At 42.7% G+C, this 20,835-nt stretch overlaps 2 protein-coding genes across 4 annotated transcripts; both read right to left on the bottom strand.

Moving 5' to 3' along the window:
- Positions 1 to 445: 445 nt before the first annotated feature.
- Positions 446 to 14,146, bottom strand: ganabb (glucosidase II alpha subunit b). 3 transcript variants are annotated; one of them, XM_063496348.1, is made up of 25 exons: positions 14,047 to 14,146; positions 13,158 to 13,259; positions 12,953 to 13,061; positions 12,477 to 12,604; positions 11,705 to 11,884; positions 11,474 to 11,539; positions 9,661 to 9,718; positions 9,459 to 9,540; positions 9,240 to 9,336; positions 8,970 to 9,150; positions 8,650 to 8,803; positions 7,687 to 7,922; positions 7,464 to 7,590; positions 7,280 to 7,359; positions 6,844 to 6,984; positions 6,506 to 6,602; positions 6,007 to 6,108; positions 4,832 to 5,075; positions 4,377 to 4,441; positions 3,337 to 3,413; positions 3,161 to 3,235; positions 2,954 to 3,067; positions 2,743 to 2,852; positions 2,409 to 2,509; positions 446 to 1,666 (listed from the first exon to the last, which is right to left on the bottom strand). In XM_063496348.1, exons 1-25 carry the CDS (start codon positions 14,064 to 14,066, stop codon positions 1,557 to 1,559), a joined length of 2,856 nt encoding a protein of 951 aa, XP_063352418.1. In that variant the 5' UTR covers positions 14,067 to 14,146; the 3' UTR covers positions 446 to 1,556. The 3 variants fall into 3 exon arrangements, with proteins under 3 accessions (XP_063352418.1, XP_063352426.1, XP_063352435.1); XM_063496356.1 differs by lacking the exon at positions 14,047 to 14,146 and adding an exon at positions 13,518 to 13,770; XM_063496365.1 differs by lacking the exon at positions 11,474 to 11,539 and having other exon boundaries at positions 14,047 to 14,145.
- Positions 14,147 to 15,355: 1,209 nt separating this feature from the next.
- ints5 (integrator complex subunit 5) lies at positions 15,356 to 20,397 on the bottom strand. Its single transcript, XM_063486434.1, has 4 exons — positions 20,175 to 20,397; positions 18,689 to 18,941; positions 16,610 to 18,586; positions 15,356 to 16,427 (listed from the first exon to the last, which is right to left on the bottom strand). Exons 1-4 carry the CDS (start codon positions 20,267 to 20,269, stop codon positions 15,720 to 15,722), a joined length of 3,033 nt encoding a protein of 1,010 aa, XP_063342504.1. The 5' UTR covers positions 20,270 to 20,397; the 3' UTR covers positions 15,356 to 15,719.
- Positions 20,398 to 20,835: the final 438 nt, after the last annotated feature.

The following is a 20,835-nucleotide window of genomic DNA, read 5'->3' as shown; positions in this document are numbered from 1 at the left end:
ATGTTCTTCTGCTTCAAGGTTCAATGTTTTAGGCAGCCAAAAAGAGGTGAGAGCCCCCTGACCTCTTTCCACTTTCAAATAGCAAGTAAGATACTTGATAATTAGCGTTAACATGGTTGATTGTAATAAGCAGTTATTAGATTACTGTTGCTTCTCTATCAGCTTTTAGTGCCCATTCTGATGCTCTACTCTACAGCCCATCTTTACCATGTCTACATCCCTAAATGTAATGAGTTCCTGCCGTGTGATTAGCAGATTAGACACTTGCATTAACAGTTGAATATGCGCACCTATTAAAGTATCTAGTCGGCGTAGGTTTAATATAATGCATACCACCATATCCAGTTGGCTGCTTTAGAAGTGATACTCTACTCAGAATATGAAACAAGACCAGGCGCATATAAAGAAACATTTATGAATTACTGACTCATAGAAGGTAACAGGTTTACATTTGATCAATTTTATTTTCACTTGGTCTCATCTTTTTAAAGTACATCTGACAACTTTGAGAGCTGAAGTCCGATCCTTCACTTCCATTTCCACCAGTTCATCACCAACAAAAATGCAACTAAGCGTATGGTTGTGATCATAAAAGCAATCAAGCAAAAAACAAAAACAAACAAACAAACAAAAAAAAAACAACCCTCCCAGAACAAAACTACAAAAAAGGTCAGATCATTTGACTAGGTGGAGCATAACCCACCTCCACATAATCATTTCAATCAGTTCTCATTCTTCTTTAAGTGCATTTAAGGGAAAAAAAATCTCTTGAACAATGCTGGAAAACAAAAAGATAAAACAATGAAAGCACATCAACAGAATGAGCCACAAATTGTCAGTGGTTCAGTCCCCTGAAGTGATTCCCATTGCCAACTTTGTTCTAAACAACAGCTGCAAATCCCCTCACTGAGCAGCAGGTAAATAACCAGATCGGTGCCGGTTGATTAACCATGTGCACAAATTCTGCAATACAGGGAACAAAAAAAGACAGCCTGAATCTAAGTCAATTTAAGTGCTTTTCTTAAAAGAGGAATGAAATGAGTTTTCGATGAGCATCGAGGGGATCAGCAGCAGATGGAGGCTTTGAAAGTGAACCTTCATTTTAAATGGAAAACAGTGGATTGGTTTGGGGGGTTTTTTCTGAGGCAAACTGGATGGAAAATGAAATGGACGAAAAAACAAAACAAAAACAAGTTTCTGTCTTACCCCAAAGATTCCTAACAATGACATGAATCAAACAGGTCGAGCAATGTGGCAAAACATAATTGTTCATCTAGCAATAACCCTGAACTCTCTCTGTTACGTATTAGAGTGTGAACACAAGAGGGAAATGGCAGAGAAGTAAAGTGGCTCAGATCGACTAACAGGTAATACATGAATCTCTGTGTGCGTGTAATCAGTGTCTTGTTACCCCACCATGTTGCCTATCTTACTCTGTTTTAGTTAGTTATGGGTATTAGTGCCTTTTTTCTGTTTCCCTCTCTCTCCCTCTGCACACTTTCGGTTCAAATCAGTCGTTTCCCCTCTCCTGCTTCCTCCTCTTTCATCTTTCGCAATTACTGAAACGTCACGGTCCAGTCGGCCCCTGCGTTCATGCCGGGCTTACGGACTGTCAGAACAGACATGGAGGCGTCAAAATCGAACTCCAGCTGCTTCTCTTGGCCATCTGTAAACAAACAAAAAAGTAAGAAAAACAAACATCAGGGGATTTTAAGTTTAGAAGCTGCATATTTTTCACATAAATCCATAACAGATTGCCAATTTTCACATCTTAAATCTTTCAGATCCTAAAGCTGCCATCCCATCTGAATAAGAGTTTGAAAACAACTTCTTAAACGGCATGAAACTAAATAAGGGGAAATCAGCAAAGAGTAGAAAATGGTGATTATCCATTATCCTTTCCCTTATTTTTGGTCATCCATTGCCTGTTTCAGTTGTTGATGCTCACACTAAACACGGTCGTAGCGTAAACAAATATCCTCAAGCTTCAGAGTGCTGTCTGTACAGTTTTTCCTGGTCCTGAATCTGCATGATGTCAATGAGAAGCATGATGTCAATGAAAGTTTGAACACCTCATGTTCAAACTTTCTTTTTGTGAGGGGCATGAGAAAGGTGGCTTACTTCAAGCAGTGGATGAATTGAGGAGCTGCATCCAAGGCCTATCAAAAGCTAAATAGTGACTATTTATGACTGTTTCATGCAGATCTACTTTAGCATAAAAATACAAATCTGGAGCATGAAATTTCACCCAGTAGATCCCTTTTTATCTTATATCCCACTTTAATGGCACACATAACGATTTTTTTAATTCCATGAGTGTTTACCAGTAAATGCTTACATTTAAAACATTTGAAAGGAGCTTCAACATGCAGACTCGAACTGAAGATGATTTCATATCAAGCACTTACCAGCAGTCTTAAGGGTAACTTTGCTGGGTTTACTGGCTCCCAGTACGATAATACGTTCAATCCAGGAATCGGTAGTAAACTTGGCATCAGGAGCAAGGTTACTGTGGATCAGGCAGACACAGAGTTAAATACTTAGCAATAACAGATTTAAGATTAAAGAAATTGTCCCTGAATAGACTGGCACAACACGTGGAAACGTTTCTTCAGTTTCACTGTGTTTATATTTTATAATGTTAAATTTCTGAGACTATTAAAAGTGTAACTATAGTGATATCATGTTTTGTTTTGTTTTTTAATTCAGACAGAGAATTTTGGTAACATATCCGTCACTCACACAGAAGAGAGGACTTTGTTGGCAAAGGTAAGCTTCCTGTAGATGAACTCCTTCTTTTCATAGTTGAAAGTATGGCCATCGTCTATGTAGAGCTCACCATCTGCAGTTCTCTATCAAAATAAATAATGCATTAAATAAATGGTTAAAACCTGTCATTAACATCTCAACATTACTTAGCACTGTAGCAACAGAGGATGTGCAGTTCAGTTACCTGGAGATTAAGAGCCACATAGAGAGTGTAGGGGTCATGCTCCATGCAGGTGGAGGACCTGCGGACTCTAAGCTTCCTGGGAATTATGGAACCGCCACGCTGGAAAACCGGGATCTAACAACAAAACATCAAGGCTACTAATGAGAAATGTGAGAAAGAATAAATTGAGCTTAAAAAAAAAAGTTAAGCTGAGAGCTTGACACTTACAGAGCTCATGGTGACAGGAATGTAAAGGTTTTGGGCTCCGTTGTGTTTCTGGAAGGTGTGGACATCGAACCAGACCTGATAACACACGTTCACACACATTAAGATACGCCCGTCTGAAAAGATCAAAGATACCTGTTACATGTGTCAAAATAAAAGCCTCCGTTTCTTCCTCTTACCTCATCTTTGCCGGGCAGGTAGGCAGTGACTCCTCTGGCTCCCTCCTCAACAACTGGGTGCACCAGCAAGTCTCGTCCTGAGGCAGAATTAAAATAGCGTCAGGGGAAGTGGCAACCATTTCAAAACATGGCTGTCTGACTGGAACAACTGGATTCAGGGTTTTATTCTCATTTGTCATATTGACAAAGTGAAGCACCACCACACAAACAGGCACAGCTGCACAGATTTTCTAATTCAAGTGTCTGAACATTAGAAGTCAATTTAAACCGAGATAACAGGTATTTTTGGCCACCTGATGGCAGCAGAAGCAAGTTGTAGATAACTCTATAACATAAATAATAGTGTACCCCCACTATACAACCTGTACTTCCAAAACATGATTTATAGAGAAGGGAAAACAGTGACCCAAAGCAGCAAGTTTGTCAGCTGGAAAGAAACAAACTGAGGGAAGCTACATAGTAGGAGGTTATATTTTAGCCAAAATCATGTTCACATGCATGTCGACTTGTGACTTAATTTTTTTTTTCTAACTTTGAACCGTAACTTCAGCTGTGACAAGACCGGTCTGAGCATCAGACTGTCCCTGTTAGCTGCTCACCTGACAAACCATTTGTTTGTGTCAGTGCAACCATAGCTCTGTCACCTTGTTGCACTTCCTGTCATTTGATGTGGTGTTGAACAGTCTTGTGTTGCATGTAGTCCTAAGTGTGGGTTTAAACTGCCATTTGGTAAATCACTTACAGAGCACCACACTCAAATCACACATCACGACAACACAGTCAACTGATGCTTTGGGTGAGTCACATGAGAGGAAAGCGCAATAAGGTGACAGAAATAAAGTTCCACTAAGGCTCATTGCATTTTTGAACATAAGGGAGCCTTTGTTCAGCAAGGTTTCTGTAGATGAACCTGTGAAAGGATTACTTTGAGTCGCTTTTAATCCCAGATCACTCAGGGGGGTCTTTCAATGACAAACTGCAGTTATCACTGTGGATGCTTGATGAATACTGAAGGCCTCAAATTTGGTTATGTGTCTCACCGATTAAGTACTCGTCTTCCAGAGCAAAAGTAGCCAGATCCTGAGGATACTCCACCCACAGAGGTCTGCAATAGACATGCACACAATATTTGCATCTGCATCGCAATATACTGCACAAATCAGCCACATGGCAATATATTTTTATAACCTGATATATCACCCAAATAAAGGATTTTTTTCCTTCCCGATTTGAAATTCCATTTCTCTTGATTGGGAAAGTAATATTCACCTCTGTCCTACAGCACATTGCAGTAACTACATGAATACACTGGTTTTTTGTGTGGTATTATGCATCACTCTTATTTATAAACTCTAAAAGCAAGCAAATAACTGCCTTAAAATTAGCTGGCATATTAAATACATTTTAAACAGCAGTTTGGTTAAATGAGACCTCTTCAGAGTACAATTATCTGTGGATAGACAGTCAATACACACAGGTTAACCAAAATCATCACCTCATGACGGGCTCTCCTGTCACATATGCGCGGTAGAACAGCTGGTACCAGTAGGGCAGGAGGGTGTAGCGCTGGCGCACGGCTTCACGGATCAATGCAGTGTTTTCTGGACCAAACAGCCAGGGCTCGCGGCGGGGCGTGTCCAGATGGGCATGGGCTCTATAGAATGGCTGGTAAGCACCCGCCTGGTACCAACGCACAAGCAGTTCAGTGCTGGGAGACTTGAAGAAGCCACCGATGTCAGCTGTGAGACAGAGAGGGACATTATAGCCTCGGTTAACAACACAAGACGGCAGGACACAAACTTCTTGAAATAATCATGTTTAGAGCTCAACTCTTGAGGCGGGTTTTGTACTAAATCAATTTTTATGTGACTGCAGCTGATTTAACATGGGAATATGGGCTCACCATGGTAATGCCTCATGCCCATTTCCATGACAACCTTACCAAACACCTGAGGGATTTGTGTATTAGTCAAAACAATTACGTAAAACTGATCTGAATGAATGCATTTCCCCTTTCAAAATTCAGTCTTGTTTCACTGCTGTGTTCAAGTTAGATGCTGCACACTCACACCTATTTGAAAGCTGCAGTATAGCTAAATATTAAAAGGTAGCAAATAAAGGGTTTTTTAGCATTGTTCTGTTCCACATTTGAGGTTTCATAAAAATCAAGACTCTGTAAGTACTATAAATAAAAAGGAAAGGAAAATCTGAGGACTGATAGAACTAGAAGTGGTGCCTCCAGGTTTGGAAAGTCCCACACTCAGAGCTTTGATGACTTCTGATCACTTCTCTGGGCCTGGACTATAAACCTCTAGCTGTAATGATGGTGGTAATTTCAGTCTCCAGTGTGGCAGCAGAGCAGCGTTTCAGCCTTAAGAATTAAGTTAAATCAGGTTTGAACAGTTATCTGACGGAGGGCAAAACATTAAATGAGGCAAAGGGGGGAAAAAACAAAACAAAAAACTTGCAGCAGCATCAAGAGATGCATTTGACGATTGTATTTTAATCAGACTAAACCAATTATGGCTTTAATGTGGTTTGGATGGTTATCCTCATCATGAGATTGACCAGCACAAACAGTATCTGAACAACATCACCGTGAGACATGAATGAAACTGAACACGATGGCCATTTTAAGCTGACCAGAGAATCTAGGAGGGTTGCACTCACCTCCACAGAAAGAGATTCCAACCAGGCCCATACTCAAACACATGGGGATGGATATTTTCAGGTGGTCCCACTCAGCAGCATTATCTCCTGTCCACACAGCACCTAAGAGCCAAAAAACAAACCTTAACAAACAAGATAATGCAACACCCAATTCTTTTTGTTATAAAAAGTAAAAATAAGGTGAACCGTTTTAATTTTAAGCTTCAATTTACTGCTTTTACAGTACTACTAATTAGGGAATTATTAAGGGTAACGGTTGTCAAACAATGGTTCTTGTCAAACAATGATCCATGCTGTTTTTATGAGCATTGATAATTTTACTGTCCAAGAGTCGAGGGTCCTTTCACGGCTCAGTCTGAACAAACTTAAAGTGGTGTTTGGTCTAGCCAACACCAAATGTACACAAAGAAGACTGCATCCTGTAAACGTCAGCTGTTCAACGTGTGATGCCACATCTACATTAGAGCAGGCAAGAAAGTAAAGAAAGAAAATGGCTCACCGATGCGCTGAGACCCAGCGAAGAAGGCCCTGGTCAGGACAAATGGTCGCTCAACTCCTCCTGACCGCTGGATCAAACCCTCCGCCGTGGCCAATTGCTGTCGATAATAAAGAAATCGATAAATAAGAGGAAAACAGACTAACATTTTACAGTAAGTTACCAAATACAACTTTAGGATATCTTATTCCTTTTCAAAGGAGTTTTATTTTCAGTGACAGGCAATAAAAGGATTGATGCCAAAGATTATCTGTCCTCCAACAGAGTAACACAAACTCCAAATAATCTATAGGTTCTCTGAAAAATTATTAATGAGAAAGGTCACAGTGAAATACACTCACCACATATAAACCATACAGGTTGTGTATATCACGATGCTCCCAGGCTCCATGCATTGCATCCTTGTGCATAGAGACCTCCGGCCCATTGAAGACCGACGGCTCATTCATGTCATTCCATGTATACAGGTTCTCCATGGTGCCCTGGAGAGTGAACAGATTAGATTTCATTGTGAGACGATTAAACAAATTTATGGAAAATCAATTTATTTATTTTTACTCCTAAAAAGTTCAAGCTTAAATGAATATTCACAGTTACAAGCCAATTGTGGAAAGCTCAGGTGGTTCAGCTTCATGTGAGAATATATTAAATAAATGTTGTTTACTAAAACAAAAATGTAATAAAAGCATCCTATATCAGTTACACAGCTGTCATGCTGTATCTTCAATAGGTAAACGTTAAGTTGCAGATTAGCAACTTCATGTCTTCAAGGCTCACCTCATACTGATCGTAGGCAAACATGCTGGCCCACCAGGCTCTCATGTCTGCACGAGTGAAGTCTGGATAACTGGCACTTCCTAACAGATGTCATCCAACCCAAGGAAAAACAAAGAGAACAAATATTAGAGAAATATTTTATGTTTGATAAAGAAATACTGATGTGGAGTTCTCACTCTCTTACCAGGCCAGCACCAGCCTTCATAGTCGCCACCATCTTTATTCTTGACATAGAAACCCAGAGAGCGGATTTCATTATGGATCTTGTAGTTGCTGTCTACTTTAATGTGGGGGTCCACAATAGCAACCATCTAGAAAAGTAAAAAAAAGTGAAGTGAAGTTCTGGCCAGACACCCATCAAACTGTGCATCATATCACTATGAACGTCATTATATTTCCATCTGTACCTTGCGCTTCTTGTCCATGAGACCCTGCAGCATCTCCTTCGGGGTTGCAAACTTGTGTGGATCCCAGGTGAAGTAGCGCTTCCCATCGGTGTGCTCGATATCGAGCCAGATGAAGTCGTAGGGGATGTCGTGCTCATCAAAGCCGGCATCGACCGACTTCACGTCCTCCTGGTCATTGTAATTCCAGCGGCACTGATGGTATCCCAGGGAAGCCAGTGGAGGGAAAGACTGAGTGCCTGATAAACACAAAGAAGAGGCCAGTCAAGAGCTGTTATTTTAAATTTGTAGTTTTATTACTGGCATTAGGCAGTGGATCAATAATATAAAAAATTATTTTATTTCAAGTCAAATTATTAAAAGATTTGAGCAGACGCTTTCATGAATCACCACTGATTTTAATCACTTCTGTTTAAAATCACCAGCAATCTCAACTAGAGGGTACAAGAAGGCAAATATTGCATTACTGTGATTGAATTTGTGAACCAAATGTAAATATTGGGTTCACTGAAAAACTGTCAATATTAATTAACACTCTGCAGATTACAATCAGGTGCTCACCTAGGCCAAAAAAATGAATCTATAAACATTATTACAAATTCAGAGACTGGAATATTTCTTATGAATAAGAGATATCAAAACAAATCTGAATAAATTAGACTGCTCATTTTAAGCTAAAAAGCAAAACAGGTTGTATTCTTGAATAGTCAGAGTTCACCATAAGATTTCTTTATCGTGTATTAGGCCTTCATACAGCCCAGTAGATTACTGTCTATCTGAAACGAGACGTTTTAGCTCGAGGGTACCACTTCTGTGCTCCCGGCCAGAAGCATTTGCTAACGAACAAGGAAATCCCAACAGGCCCTCAATAAGAACCATTAAAACATTAAGACTATTAAATGAAGGCTAGTGGTATTTGTGTATACAACTTTACACAAGAGTCTCAGCAGTATTGACACTTCCTACCTGTAAGAGAGGCGTACTGAGAGAAGACGTCTTTAGGAGTTGGTCCCAGCATAATGAAGACGTCAATGATGCCGCTTTCAGAGATCCAACGCACATCTGTCTGTGGTGTCTCACTGGAGCCCTGAACATAATCTAGCATTTTCCCAAAAACAGTCTGGAAAGAGAGCAGCACGACAAAAGACGCTTATATTTTTTTTAATATTATTACTGCTGGCCAAAAAAAAACCAAAAAACCCCCAAAAACTAAAATTACTTTAAGTAACAATCCAGATCAAGACTTATTGGAGGAAATGACAAAAAACACAAAAAACCCCACATACCTTTCCAGCTGTGTTGGAGCTAATATCCACCCAGGTCTCTGCAGCATTAAGCCAGAAGATGCCTGTAGTTCGCTGGGCACTATGGGCTAGCATCACTGGGACAGACCCGTACAAGGCCATAGGGTTATACAGTTCATACTGGAACACATCCAGGTTATAGAGTCGATACGGATCTCCATTACTGGGACACACAAACACAGGCATGCATAAAACATCTGTGCATTTTTCATAATGAAATTACTCTACATGTAAAATGCTGGTGGCACTCACTCTGTTGTTTTGAGTCTGAGAGTGTCTGCATGTTCTGGAATACCATAAACATGCTCGACTCCTGGCAATGAGAAATCTAAACTAACAGCAGATGGACCTGAGGAGCAAACACATCCAACATCAGCCAAAGAGAAGACCTTTTCACCACCTGGCAAACCCGAACACACACTGACATGCAGACATTATGATACCGATACTGAAATCACAAGTAGGATTTACCATTAGGTTTGCTGTCTGTGTGCGATTTAAATGTTTCTTCCCACATCCCGTCTTCTACTTTCTCTTCCTCTTCCTTCGTTGTCTGTTAGCCAAACAGGGGAAATAGTCACGTCACTCAGATCTAGCTGAGATGCAGCAGTGAAATGGTGGTTTTAAATCAAGAGGGGAAAACTGAAAGAGAGTGGATTTTATTGTGCAGTACCTCTGCTTGCTTTGCTGGATCAGCCTCCTCCTTCTTCTCAGCCTCTGGGTCTGCCTGACTGCTCATGGCATAAAGAACAACGCGAGGAGGGGGTATGGGGAAAAGAAAGGTGTGTTACTTTGGCAAATTCAGGCCATCTTGATGATATTGTGATGGTGGTAATATATGGGATAATTAAACTATGATTAAAGGAAAGGGACATACAAACACAAGTTGGTGATTGCCCCCCCTGACATCTGACCATATCTACCATTAATTTACTGTAATGACAAAAGGGACTGAGCAACTCCCTGCCTTGTGGCTATTTCAAGCTAGACATTATGGGACAGGAGCTCCAGAGGCTGCAGCACGTAACACCCAAAGGGCTTGTACCCAGTAGATCAGGCATAAACCGAAAGTAACCGAGTGTAAGCCACCAAAAGACCCTTCACACACTTGAGACACAGTTTTGAAATGAATTGCAGTGATATACATGCCAGGGATAAGTGTAAACAACAGCTTGTCTTAAAACCCTGTTAATGCAGACAGTAAGCACTGTATTGTTGGTTAAAATAGCTCCAATGCCAGTTCTTACACCAAGAACACACACAACTACAAACTGAAATATAACCACAAAGAGAGATGTTGCTGTTGGTTTGGAAATTGAGGTAATGCCTGAGAACTAAGAGGCAGGACACAGACTACATGCACCATCTCCCACTGACTTTGTGGCAGGAGAAGTTAGGGGGTGTATGTGAGTTTATGCATGATCTTACATTAACGTATACATATTTTATATACAGATAAACTTAACTCCATTGTCTTGGGCTCTATTTGGTGATGTTAGTCATTATTATGCTCTGCAGCCTAGATGGGCTCAGTGTAGCAACTCGTGAACCTGGAACTTGCTAGACCACCATTAAGCGCTGCAACCTGTGGCTACAGAAACACTTCAAGTCCTGTTGAAGTCTACAGGAAAACAGCCCTCAGGCTTGATCTCTGTAAACATTTTCCTGATGAATTTATATGCTCAGTCACACTCAGATCACACTAAATAAAACATTAAGTCAATTTCTTACATTTTAGTCACGCTAAGTGTCAGGAAGGAGGGTTACCCTCCATCCACAATCATCCACCTCTCTCTAACCACATCTGGTTTCAAAACACCAAGAGGGTGACAGCATCTCAGTGATTTATAAGACGTCATGCTATCCCTCTATCTTTTATACTATGTATGACAGCAACATAATCTCTGGTAGATCTAAAATAAGTTTGTGGGAAACCCTGATGTGTGTGTAATGCCACATCATAGCTCTTATCTGGACCTTAAACCAGCGCTAACATTATTTCTGCACTTAGCTCTGACCATAAATTAAGCAAGAGTGAAAATTTGAATCATTCATTCAAAAGAACAGATTGAGAAATCCAGTCAGTCATGCAGTTGCGGTGTTAGATTAATTTATCAGACGAGCTGCTAGAGCAATACTAAAGGAGTACAGTTAATCAAACGCTGATCTGACAAAACATTGGTTTACACAGACAGTAACTAAAAAGCCTAAAGCAGACTCTGCCGGATAATCTCTCGGGGGTCTTCTGATGGTCATTGTAAAGACGGTCTATCACAGCTATGCTAACAGGAAGGGCTGGAATGATCCCTTAATCTAAATAAAAATCAAACATCACCATGCACACACTCACCCACACCCTCTCTCTCTGTCACATTTATTTGAGGGTAAATACAGCAGTTGATATGACGTGTGGCCCTAAATTTTATGTCACTACTGGCAGCATTAGCACATGGGACAGAATACACACAAATCTTAAGGGTCTTTACCTAGAGAATACCCTCTTGATATTATCCCACACGCTAGCCACTGTGCTAGTTACTTTATAGGAGAAACTAGGATGATAGGGGAGAAGAGGACAGAACAACGAGTCAGAGACAATACTCAAAAAAACAAACCATATCATGGGAACAAAAACAGAAATCATCCACGGAGTGACGACGTGGATTCAAAGAGAGGGCTGGCATTTGTAAATGTGTGTGCATGCGTGGGTTTCTCACGTGTCCTTGCGCATCCTCAGGTGCTCAAAGGCCAGCAGGCCGCGCGAGTTCAGAGACATCAGCACGTCGCTTCCTTCCATGATGTCCAGTCGGAAGGGCCGGGCGCTAATAATGACTCTCTGAGACTCCACCCCTAGGGACAGCACCACACCGTTCTCGTCCTGAGACAAGACAGATAGGCTGAAAGGAAAAAGAGAGAGAGAGCGAGAGAGAGAAATGTGAAGCGAGGATTTAGTTTTGATGAAGAAATGCAAAGTCAGGAACTCAATTTGAATAGTTTTTATTATCATCTCATTGATCACAGCTCCACACTTATATAAGCTGTAAGACAGAGAGGAAATTATCTGAAACAGTTACAAGTTTTTGTTTTACTGGAACAATTTCTATTCAAAGTTTCAATTCTCATTGACCTGACACCTTCACAGTCAGGAGGTGCAGAGAAGCCATGAACCATACGATGGGTTTTCTTTCATTTAACAAGGAAAATCTGAGAGCTTCTTTATCTTATAATTCCTAAGTCACATCTGAGTGTGTGTTGCTTTGTTTGAAGCATCTCTTTTATTAACGGATCTTTGTCAAAGTAGAAATTTCAGAATTCACACCCTCACTTTACCTAACCTTTAAAAAAGCTGATGTTATCATGAAATGTTTTCTGTTACTCTTCCTATTTAAAGATCCTTTGAAATAAGTATCCCTCCTGTTCTTGTCTTTTCGGCTTGACTCCCAACATCAAAACCTCCACCCACCCATGAAACCCTCACGGGACACTCACGGCTCTGTGGTAGGCTCCCTGATGAGCACGTCTGGGACTTCATAGCGAGGTTTCAGAGGCTTAAGCTCGTTAATCTTCACCCTCGTTATGTTTCCCTGGAGGCGGTAGAGCTCGAGCAACAGACGCACCTGTGACACAAACACAAAGTGAGAATGAGAACAGTGAGAAGCAAAGGCAGGTGCCTGATTTGATACAAACACAGCATAGGAAAACACTGGGTTTAGCAATGGGTCACTATGATTTCACATAACAAAGAGGTTACCCTGGAAAATGGGATTAACATTTTTTTATTTCAGCTGACAGTTCAAAAACATAAAAACAAATGAAAAGTGATTTGTTAGCCTAATGATTCAGTTATTAATGCAATAAAAAAAAAACAAAGGCAGAAGTAAAAAAAATATATAGAGAGAAATCATATTTTGCAGATTGTGTAAATGATAGTTGGATTATCACAAAGTCCCTTTTCTGTAATCTACCTTGTTGTTGTCATTGATGAGCTGCAGGGTGAGTCTGGTGTTGGTCAGCTCCATGGTCTCCAGCAGGGCTCGATAAGGAGACTCTCCAGGCTTCAAAGCTCGCTGACGCCTGTTTAACATTTCAAACCAAGAGCCGACACCAGTTATAAACCTCTGCAATTATGTGCCGCTTTATTTATGAGCAGTTTGTCTTTTGGGAACTCACTTGCAGAACGCACTCTGCTCACAGGTCTTGAAATTGCCTTTGTCCACAGCCCAAGTCCCGCTGAGGCACAAAGCCAGCCCGACTACCAAGAGAGGCGCCATCCTGTAATGGGAAGCAAAGACAAGAACATTAGCTTCAGCGTGCAATCGCATTTGGATGCAATGCCTGGCAGAGCTAACCAAACTACAGTACAGGAGTTAGGTTAGGTAACAGACAGCACACACAGACGGACTTTGGTCTCTATGTTGCTAAAACGATGAAAAACAGCGCCAGAAAATGTGACAGGCAGCTATACAATTACCCATTTCCTCACCCTGCACACAGTGTACATATTAACAAGAAGCACCCCATTGTCCTCACCTCAGACGCTGGTCCTGCAATTAAAGACTCATTCCCAGCCCTACTGTAAAAATCCCGATGAGGGGATGTGCTCAGACTGCCGACAAGGAGAAGAGGCAATAAAAGCTAACGCATCAGCTAAGCGGGCTAGCTAGTGAGTGCTCAAGACGGAAAAATACAACAGGAAACCGCCACGAATTTTTAATTTAACAATAAATAAACGTCTACGTTTTTACACACGCACTAATGCACCCGTTGTCTGACAGCAGTGTTATCGTTAATCGCCAATCCGGATCAAGATAAGGTGCTAACCTTACTAAGAGCCAGCCTGTCAAGTCGCTAATTCAATTCAATTCAATTGAGGGGGATATCGAATTTTTCCCGCATTAATTTTCCGACTTTGCGGCAGTTAAACCCCGAAACAGTGAGTTTGTTTTCACGCTTACACGATGTCCAACTACGGTGATAATCTCTGCCCTCCCGCGCACTGATAATATTTCGAAAAAAAAGAATAAATTGGCGATGAAACAACGGAACTGCTTTGTCCTACCTTGCAGTGAAGGTGGCCATCTTGATTATGCGGCCTCTTGACTCCGCCCCCAATCACTCCGCAACAAAGATCGTTAAGAAATAGGATACTCAGCAACTGCGCTAATATTTACGCGTGTTTTTCAGATAGCAGGTCAATATGTGGCGGTTAACACTATAAAGAGTATTTTTTTTTATCTTTATGTTATTTTTCTGGCTGTAAAGAGAGGATGAACGTATGAATGTATCCTCTCAGGCACGGACACGTCATCGCCAGGCTCCAGTCAGTGAAGTGCACACATGGGAGTCTTTGTCCCACCGGATTCATTTCCAGCCAATCCGATGCGTGCAACTGTATTACAGCCGTGTTATAAATCATAACGATCAGCAGATGTACACACACACACACACACACACACACAAATGGACGTAATCGCCTTAAAGATCAATGTTCGTCCATGATTTAGGCGTGTTTTCCCCTCTGGACCTCATGTCAATGGTCCTGTTTCTTCTTCTATCGGCTGCTCCCTTTCGGGATCGCCACAGATTATCAGCCTCCATCCTCACCATGTAATCCTTCACTACATCCATGAACCTTCACTATGGTCTCCATCTTTAACATCCTTTGCTCAATACATTCCCTCTGCGACAAACTATCTCACCCTTGCATTTCTACCTTTTAATCTCCAAAGAGCTGTTCCTCTGATCTACTCCTAATTTTGTCCATCCTGATCACCCCTCATGAAAATCTTATCATCTGCCACCTCCAGCTCCACCTCCTCTGTCTGTTTTGCGATCTCACTACCATCTTGTAAACTTTCCCTTTCACTCTTTCTGTTATCCTTCTGCCACAAATCTGTCTTCTTTTCTTCTCTTGTGCACTGTCCATTGCTTTGGATGGTTGAGCCCATGTGTTTAAACTCATTCACCTTGATCACTCCACCTGTCTCCCTCCCATTCACACACACACATATTATGGCTAGCTTCCACTGACTACCTCCACTTCATCCACCTTTTCTTTTTTGTGAAATACAGATTATCTGTAAATTGTAGAGTCAAAGTTATTCAAAGACAACTTTAAGACTATTGTAAAGTCCAGGATTGATGATTTGATAATCGTCTTTTTGTTTTACCTTATTTAGAGTGTCTTAACTTTTCTTTGAAAAGTTATTTTTTTCTTTTTTAACATTTAATCAAAATTAGCGAAGCTCAAATACAAAAAGAGCCTGTAAACTGTTAATAATACAACTTTCTGACGATCACATAAATGAGGAACACTCAAGTTAAGTCAAATTCTGGAACAAAGGTTTATTTTTTGAAAAGTAGCTGAAAGAAGAGGTCGTGTACACAACAAGAAAGCAAAGTTGCGTTTCCATTATAGAACACGAACAATGTGAAAATTATACAAAACAGTCTGTAAATGATTTAGCAGTTAATGTATTTTTTGTAACCAAAATGACACATTAAAACACATTACATACCAGATTCTGTATGCACATAATGTACACATGTGCCATTTGTGTTTCTCACCAGTTAGAAATGTATCAAGTCTAAAAACGGTACAAAAAGGTATGCACGCGCACAAGCCTCTACTGATATGGTAGTGAACTACAGTGACTGAAACTCTGGGGTCCGCTCTTGGACCGTAACACAGTATTCCCTCCATTTTACAGTCTATTTATTCCCCGTCACTCCTCAGAGCTGGAACCGCCAGCACAGGTGCCCCAGTCTGTCAATGTTTTTATGTAGCACGCTGTGGATCGGCGCCACGTATCTTGCCACGTCGCCGTCCCGTGAGAAATCTCTGCAGAACATGCCCTTCTCCGAGCTGAAGACAAACTTCTGGGGCATGGGCCCATTCCCCCTTACGTACTCCCACACAGCCAGCAGCAGCAGCCTCACCTCGAAGGGAGTCAGGTGAGGGAAAGCTTCGTGGACGTTGGCCAAGACGGGTGGCAGGAGCTGGCCTTCTCCCATGCAGGACACCAAGAGGCAGGAAGCCTGGAGGTGCCACGGGGAGTCTGTGGATGATGCCTCGCGAGATGCCTCCCAGTGGGCCAACAGAGTGGCCAGGAGGCCTCGGAGCACCGCTGAGCAGTAGCAGAGAGCCGGTCGTCCAGCTGCAACGACCTGAAGCAGAGGGAAGAGCACAGGGTGGGCCTCAAAGCAGCGCCGAATGTGGATGTCTCTCTCCACTGTGGTGCGGGCGTGCTCTTCTGGGGGCCAGGATAACTCGCTATTGGCCACGTCGGGACAGACATTTTCCACTAGTGTGACTGCAACAACCTTGGCTGCCTCCGCGTTGATTGGTGGCGGCTCATCGGGGTCAGACGGTGATCGTGAGCCGTTCAGACCGGAGGAGCTGCAACACTTGACAATAACTGCCAGCAGAATCTGAATGTTCTACAGAGAAAAGAGGACGAAAACATGCACATTATTACAGATTTATCTCCTCTGTTTGATCATTTCATAGGAGTCACATGGACCAATAATTTTTATGCACAACTTACAGTAAAAATACACAAAAAACCCACTTCCCTAGTCTATTTATAGTTTTAACTGCACTGCAATCTTTAAACACTCACCTGTATGACTAAGGATGGATCAGGCAGCTGTGTGATGGTGCGAGCCTTTAGTCCCTTGCCAATCACACCTGCGTGAAACACCGACCACACACTACTTGAAAAATTAACGGTGGTACCAAACCGACAGTTGACGTCCATCAAAGAGGCTCCAAGATCAGGCGACACAGATGGGGAAGGCACAGGGGCACCAGACATGTCTGCGATCTGCCCTCCAAATAGGTCGGTGTTGCCTTTATGTAGCGCTCCTTCAACCAGCTGCTGAAGCACTGATTTGAGCGTAAGAGGAGAGTATGCGGCAAAACGGGACAGTAGAAGAACGGAGCAGTTCACTGCTTCACCTGCCTGACCTCCATCTCTCCCTGCCTTCCCTCCTTCTCCTCTCCTTCGCAGAGCCAGGAAGAAATGAGTGACGGCGGCGCGAGAGAGCTGGAGCAGCTGTGCTGGGGAGCAGGTGCGAGGGAGCGGGCTGCAGGACAGGAGGCGTACTGCAGCGTGAGATACAGCTGGGTCACCGTGGAGAAGAAGTGGGCAGAAATCATGGAGGTGTCCTGAGACCGCTGAGCCCACCTGGACCACCATGGAGGACTGAGCACCTGTTGCTCCTCTTCTCTCCTCGTCCTGACTCTGGATGGCTGCAGCCAGGTTGAGCAGCAGCTGCCTAAGCTGCCGAGGCCCCAGAGTGTGTGTGTGGATCTGCGCCACGCTACGTGCAATGGCAGCAGGAATGAGGCCTGCCATGCAGGAGGAGAGCGTGGTGTGGAGCTGCCAGGCCAGAGCCAACTCCTCTGGATTGCGGGCCTGAGTGAGCAGCTGGCAGAGGGCCTCGGTGGCTGTGCTGGGACCCCCATAAACTGAGAGAAGACACAGCAGCTGGTGCAGCCACAGGTGACGCTTCCTCTCCAGTCGCAGCGTCTCAGCACACAGTTGACCCACGTGAGACTGCAGCTCCTCCAAGAACGGGATGACCCTCTGGGGCTGTGAGGAAGCAGAGTGATGGGGGTTGACCTCAACTCCATCAGTGCGGTTGAATACTAACTTGTGGAGATGCAGGAGCAGCATCTGCAAGAGGCGGTCGCAACCTTCTCGGACTCCTTCGTGAGGTGAGGGAGTTGGGCCTGAGATAATGACTGAAGCTGGGGTCGCAGTGTCTGCCAGAAATCTGAGGACCCGGGCCCCTCCCGAGGGGCTCTGGCTAATGAGATGCACAACCAGGCCCAGCATGTTATCCAGTTCCTCTCTGGGGAGGCCCTGCAGCACGGCCTGTAGCTGGAGCAGGACAGGGGGGCGCAACAACTCGACGAGCTCTGCAGACACAGGACCAAAAAGGTTTGGGGACATTGCTGCCAGCTGCAGGAGAAACGGCACCGCAGCACGACGAAGCTGAGGGGAGCTTTCCCAGGATGTTGAAGATGAGGTTGGAGATAGAGGGCTCGACGGATTGAGACTCTCCTGGAACATCCTCAGCAGCTCTTTCCGGATGCTGTCGGAGTGGTGAGCGGCGAGGTGTCCAAGGATTCCCACCACTGAGCCGATCTTTGGCACTCTGCTGCCTTTATCCACTCCCATTACAAGCAGCCCTTGGTCCTTAGCACCATGAGAGCAGAAGTCCTTCAGTCCACATGCCATCACTCGGCTGATGATGGTACCGGGGAAGGCAGACCCAATGTGAGCCACCACCCAGTCAAAATGAGGGGAGTGCTGAACTGAAGTGTCCAAAAGAGCATCGACACAGGCATCAGGGCACCAGGCCAGCATTGCAGCCAGACACTGAGAGTAGGCTTCCATGAGAGATCGAGTGGCAGCACAAGACATCCAGAGCTGAAGGAGCTCGTTGAGGCTGGAGGAGTGGGGGGCGACACGGCGCCCGGCATGCTTGCTGCTCAGCTGGCCCAGTAAATCCACAGCCCAGGTGGACACTAGAGGGGCCCAGGCTCGGGGGTTGAGACGGATGAACTCTGACAGCACGCCGTGAATCTCCTACAGACAAAAGAAATAATAAAACAAATTTACCTTTAAAAATCTTTTTTAACTTCAATATGTGCATATTTATTTTATGATGGTGTATTTTTGTAGTCACACCTGTATAATGTCCTCCAGGTTGGAGCTGACCCCAGTGCTGGCATTACTCTCCGTCTCTAGGTTGTGCAGGAAGGCGGACACATGCTCATCGTACACGCCTCGCAGATGCTCCAAGACCGCCCCACGACAGGCCGGGACTGAGCGCAGCAGGCGCACAGCGCAGCGAGCATGTTCTCGGACGCTGAGCTTCCGGCCCTGAACGGTGTCAACGCCACTGATGAAGGACTTGATCTCCTGAGACAGTTCCTGGGTACTAGAGAAGGAGAAAGCAGAGTGGTGTCTCACCAACAAGCTAAAAATGATAAGGACGGCCATAATGATCTAAGAATACATCACTGCTAACATATTCTGTGTGAATATATGAAGAAGTTGTGAACAACACCCATTAAAGCCTTACAGAACCAAAAGTGACATCCTGTGACAAATAAACTTCATTTCATAACATATATAAGAACTACAAGTGGCAAAGCTAGCGAGTAACTGTTTGGTGTTATTATAAAAATGCGGAAGCTTGGGCTTTTGATTTAAGCTCAACTACATGTGGAGAACTGACCAATGACAACACTGAAGAAAATCCCAGTATGTCCTCCTGTTCTTTGTTTTATAACATTATGAACAAATTATGTTCAAGTCAAACAAAACTATTAGTTGATGGTCGTCAGTTTGGGCTTTTGTAGGCATTCACTTGTTATTTTATGAGCTCTATATTAAAAATCGAGATTCTAAATCTGGATCTGGATTTCTTTTAAATGTTTAAAATAATTTTGATTATGTGATAATCAAAATAACAATCATTTCTATCTTTAATTTGTAAGTATTCTCTTTGTTCTAAAAGTAGAATTTAATAAATATAATGAAACCAAGACGAGTCCAGGTTTACAGCGTTAACAACATTAGTTGGCCGACATTGGCATTGACTGTCACCTGGCTCTAAAATCAAGTATCCCATTTTAACTATATGTGAACCATTCAAGATTATATGGCCCAATCTGAGCCCTTGTTGAGGTTATATTGATCATAAATCTTCTGATAATTATTTCATCAATTAATTAATTGATTAGTCATTTAAAAGAAAAGACAGCCAAAGAAATGTTGTCACATCAAGGACAAAAACACTTAACTATTACTAGAAAAGCAGCAGATTAATTTTGATCCAGTGAAGTAATCATTTTTTTAACCTTGCACAGAAAGTATTCGTAATGAAAAATATTTTGTTATTTCATTGATAAGTAAAAACATACGCTTGATACGACTTTAAACTAATCAAAGTGATCAAATCAAATTTAGGTGTTTTTTTTTTTTTTACTGTGTTTTGTCTTCTTTAACGTGAACGCATGCAGTCTAGGATTAAAGCACTAACTTTAATCATGCACAGAAATATAAATGTATGCCCCACTGTTCTTCATACAGTTAACCCCGAGCAGGAGACGTGTGCTGTGGGACTTAATCGTGTGGATGCACTTCTTGTGTCATATCTGCCACTCACCTCAGGGCAGTCTGCGGTGTGTGAGTGTGTGAGCTCTGCATCGCTTTCAGCGGACTCCCGTCAAACACCACAGACATCGTTCGGTCGGTAAACATCAAAACATCACAGCGAATCCACCTCTCGGCCGTGGGGCTTCGACTTGAGCGATTATGACAGCTTTTTTGTTGTCTTCGCAACCAAATTTCAGGACAAAATACAACGAAAGGGCGCTCCGAAGCCGGAAGTTGGGAGTTCTTCGCTGTTAGAAAAAGGAAACGTCAAGCCGACCGCGGAAGGCTTTGGCGACACCCAGTGGTCATGTCTATTTCTGCTACTGCTGCTGCCTACTCGACAGAGATAAGGCAAAGAAAAATCAAATTAGTTCGCCTGATTATTACATAGTACGTTACGGAGCCCCGCAAGGGACATGGGAGAAAAAAAATGAAGATGAACTTTTGCGAGGTCTCTCAAAAGTTCATCATCATAGTATGTAGTTTTTGTAAACTAATAATTATATTTTATGTAAAAAACAAAAAACAAAAAACAAATTAATAACATTAACTTTTAAAATGATACATATTAATTCTGTGTCCTTTATTATGTGTTTCAGTACTGACTTAATGATCTAACTTTACTAATGGAATACAAGCTTTTAAGCAGAGATATTTGAAATGATAATAAT

The sequence above is a fragment of the Pelmatolapia mariae genome, linkage group LG2 (genome assembly GCF_036321145.2).
Source record: "Pelmatolapia mariae isolate MD_Pm_ZW linkage group LG2, Pm_UMD_F_2, whole genome shotgun sequence".
In the NCBI taxonomy this organism is placed as follows: domain Eukaryota; kingdom Metazoa; phylum Chordata; class Actinopteri; order Cichliformes; family Cichlidae; genus Pelmatolapia; species Pelmatolapia mariae.
The sequence above is the reverse complement of the archived record's forward strand: the minus strand, read 5'-3'. Positions and strand labels throughout refer to the sequence as shown.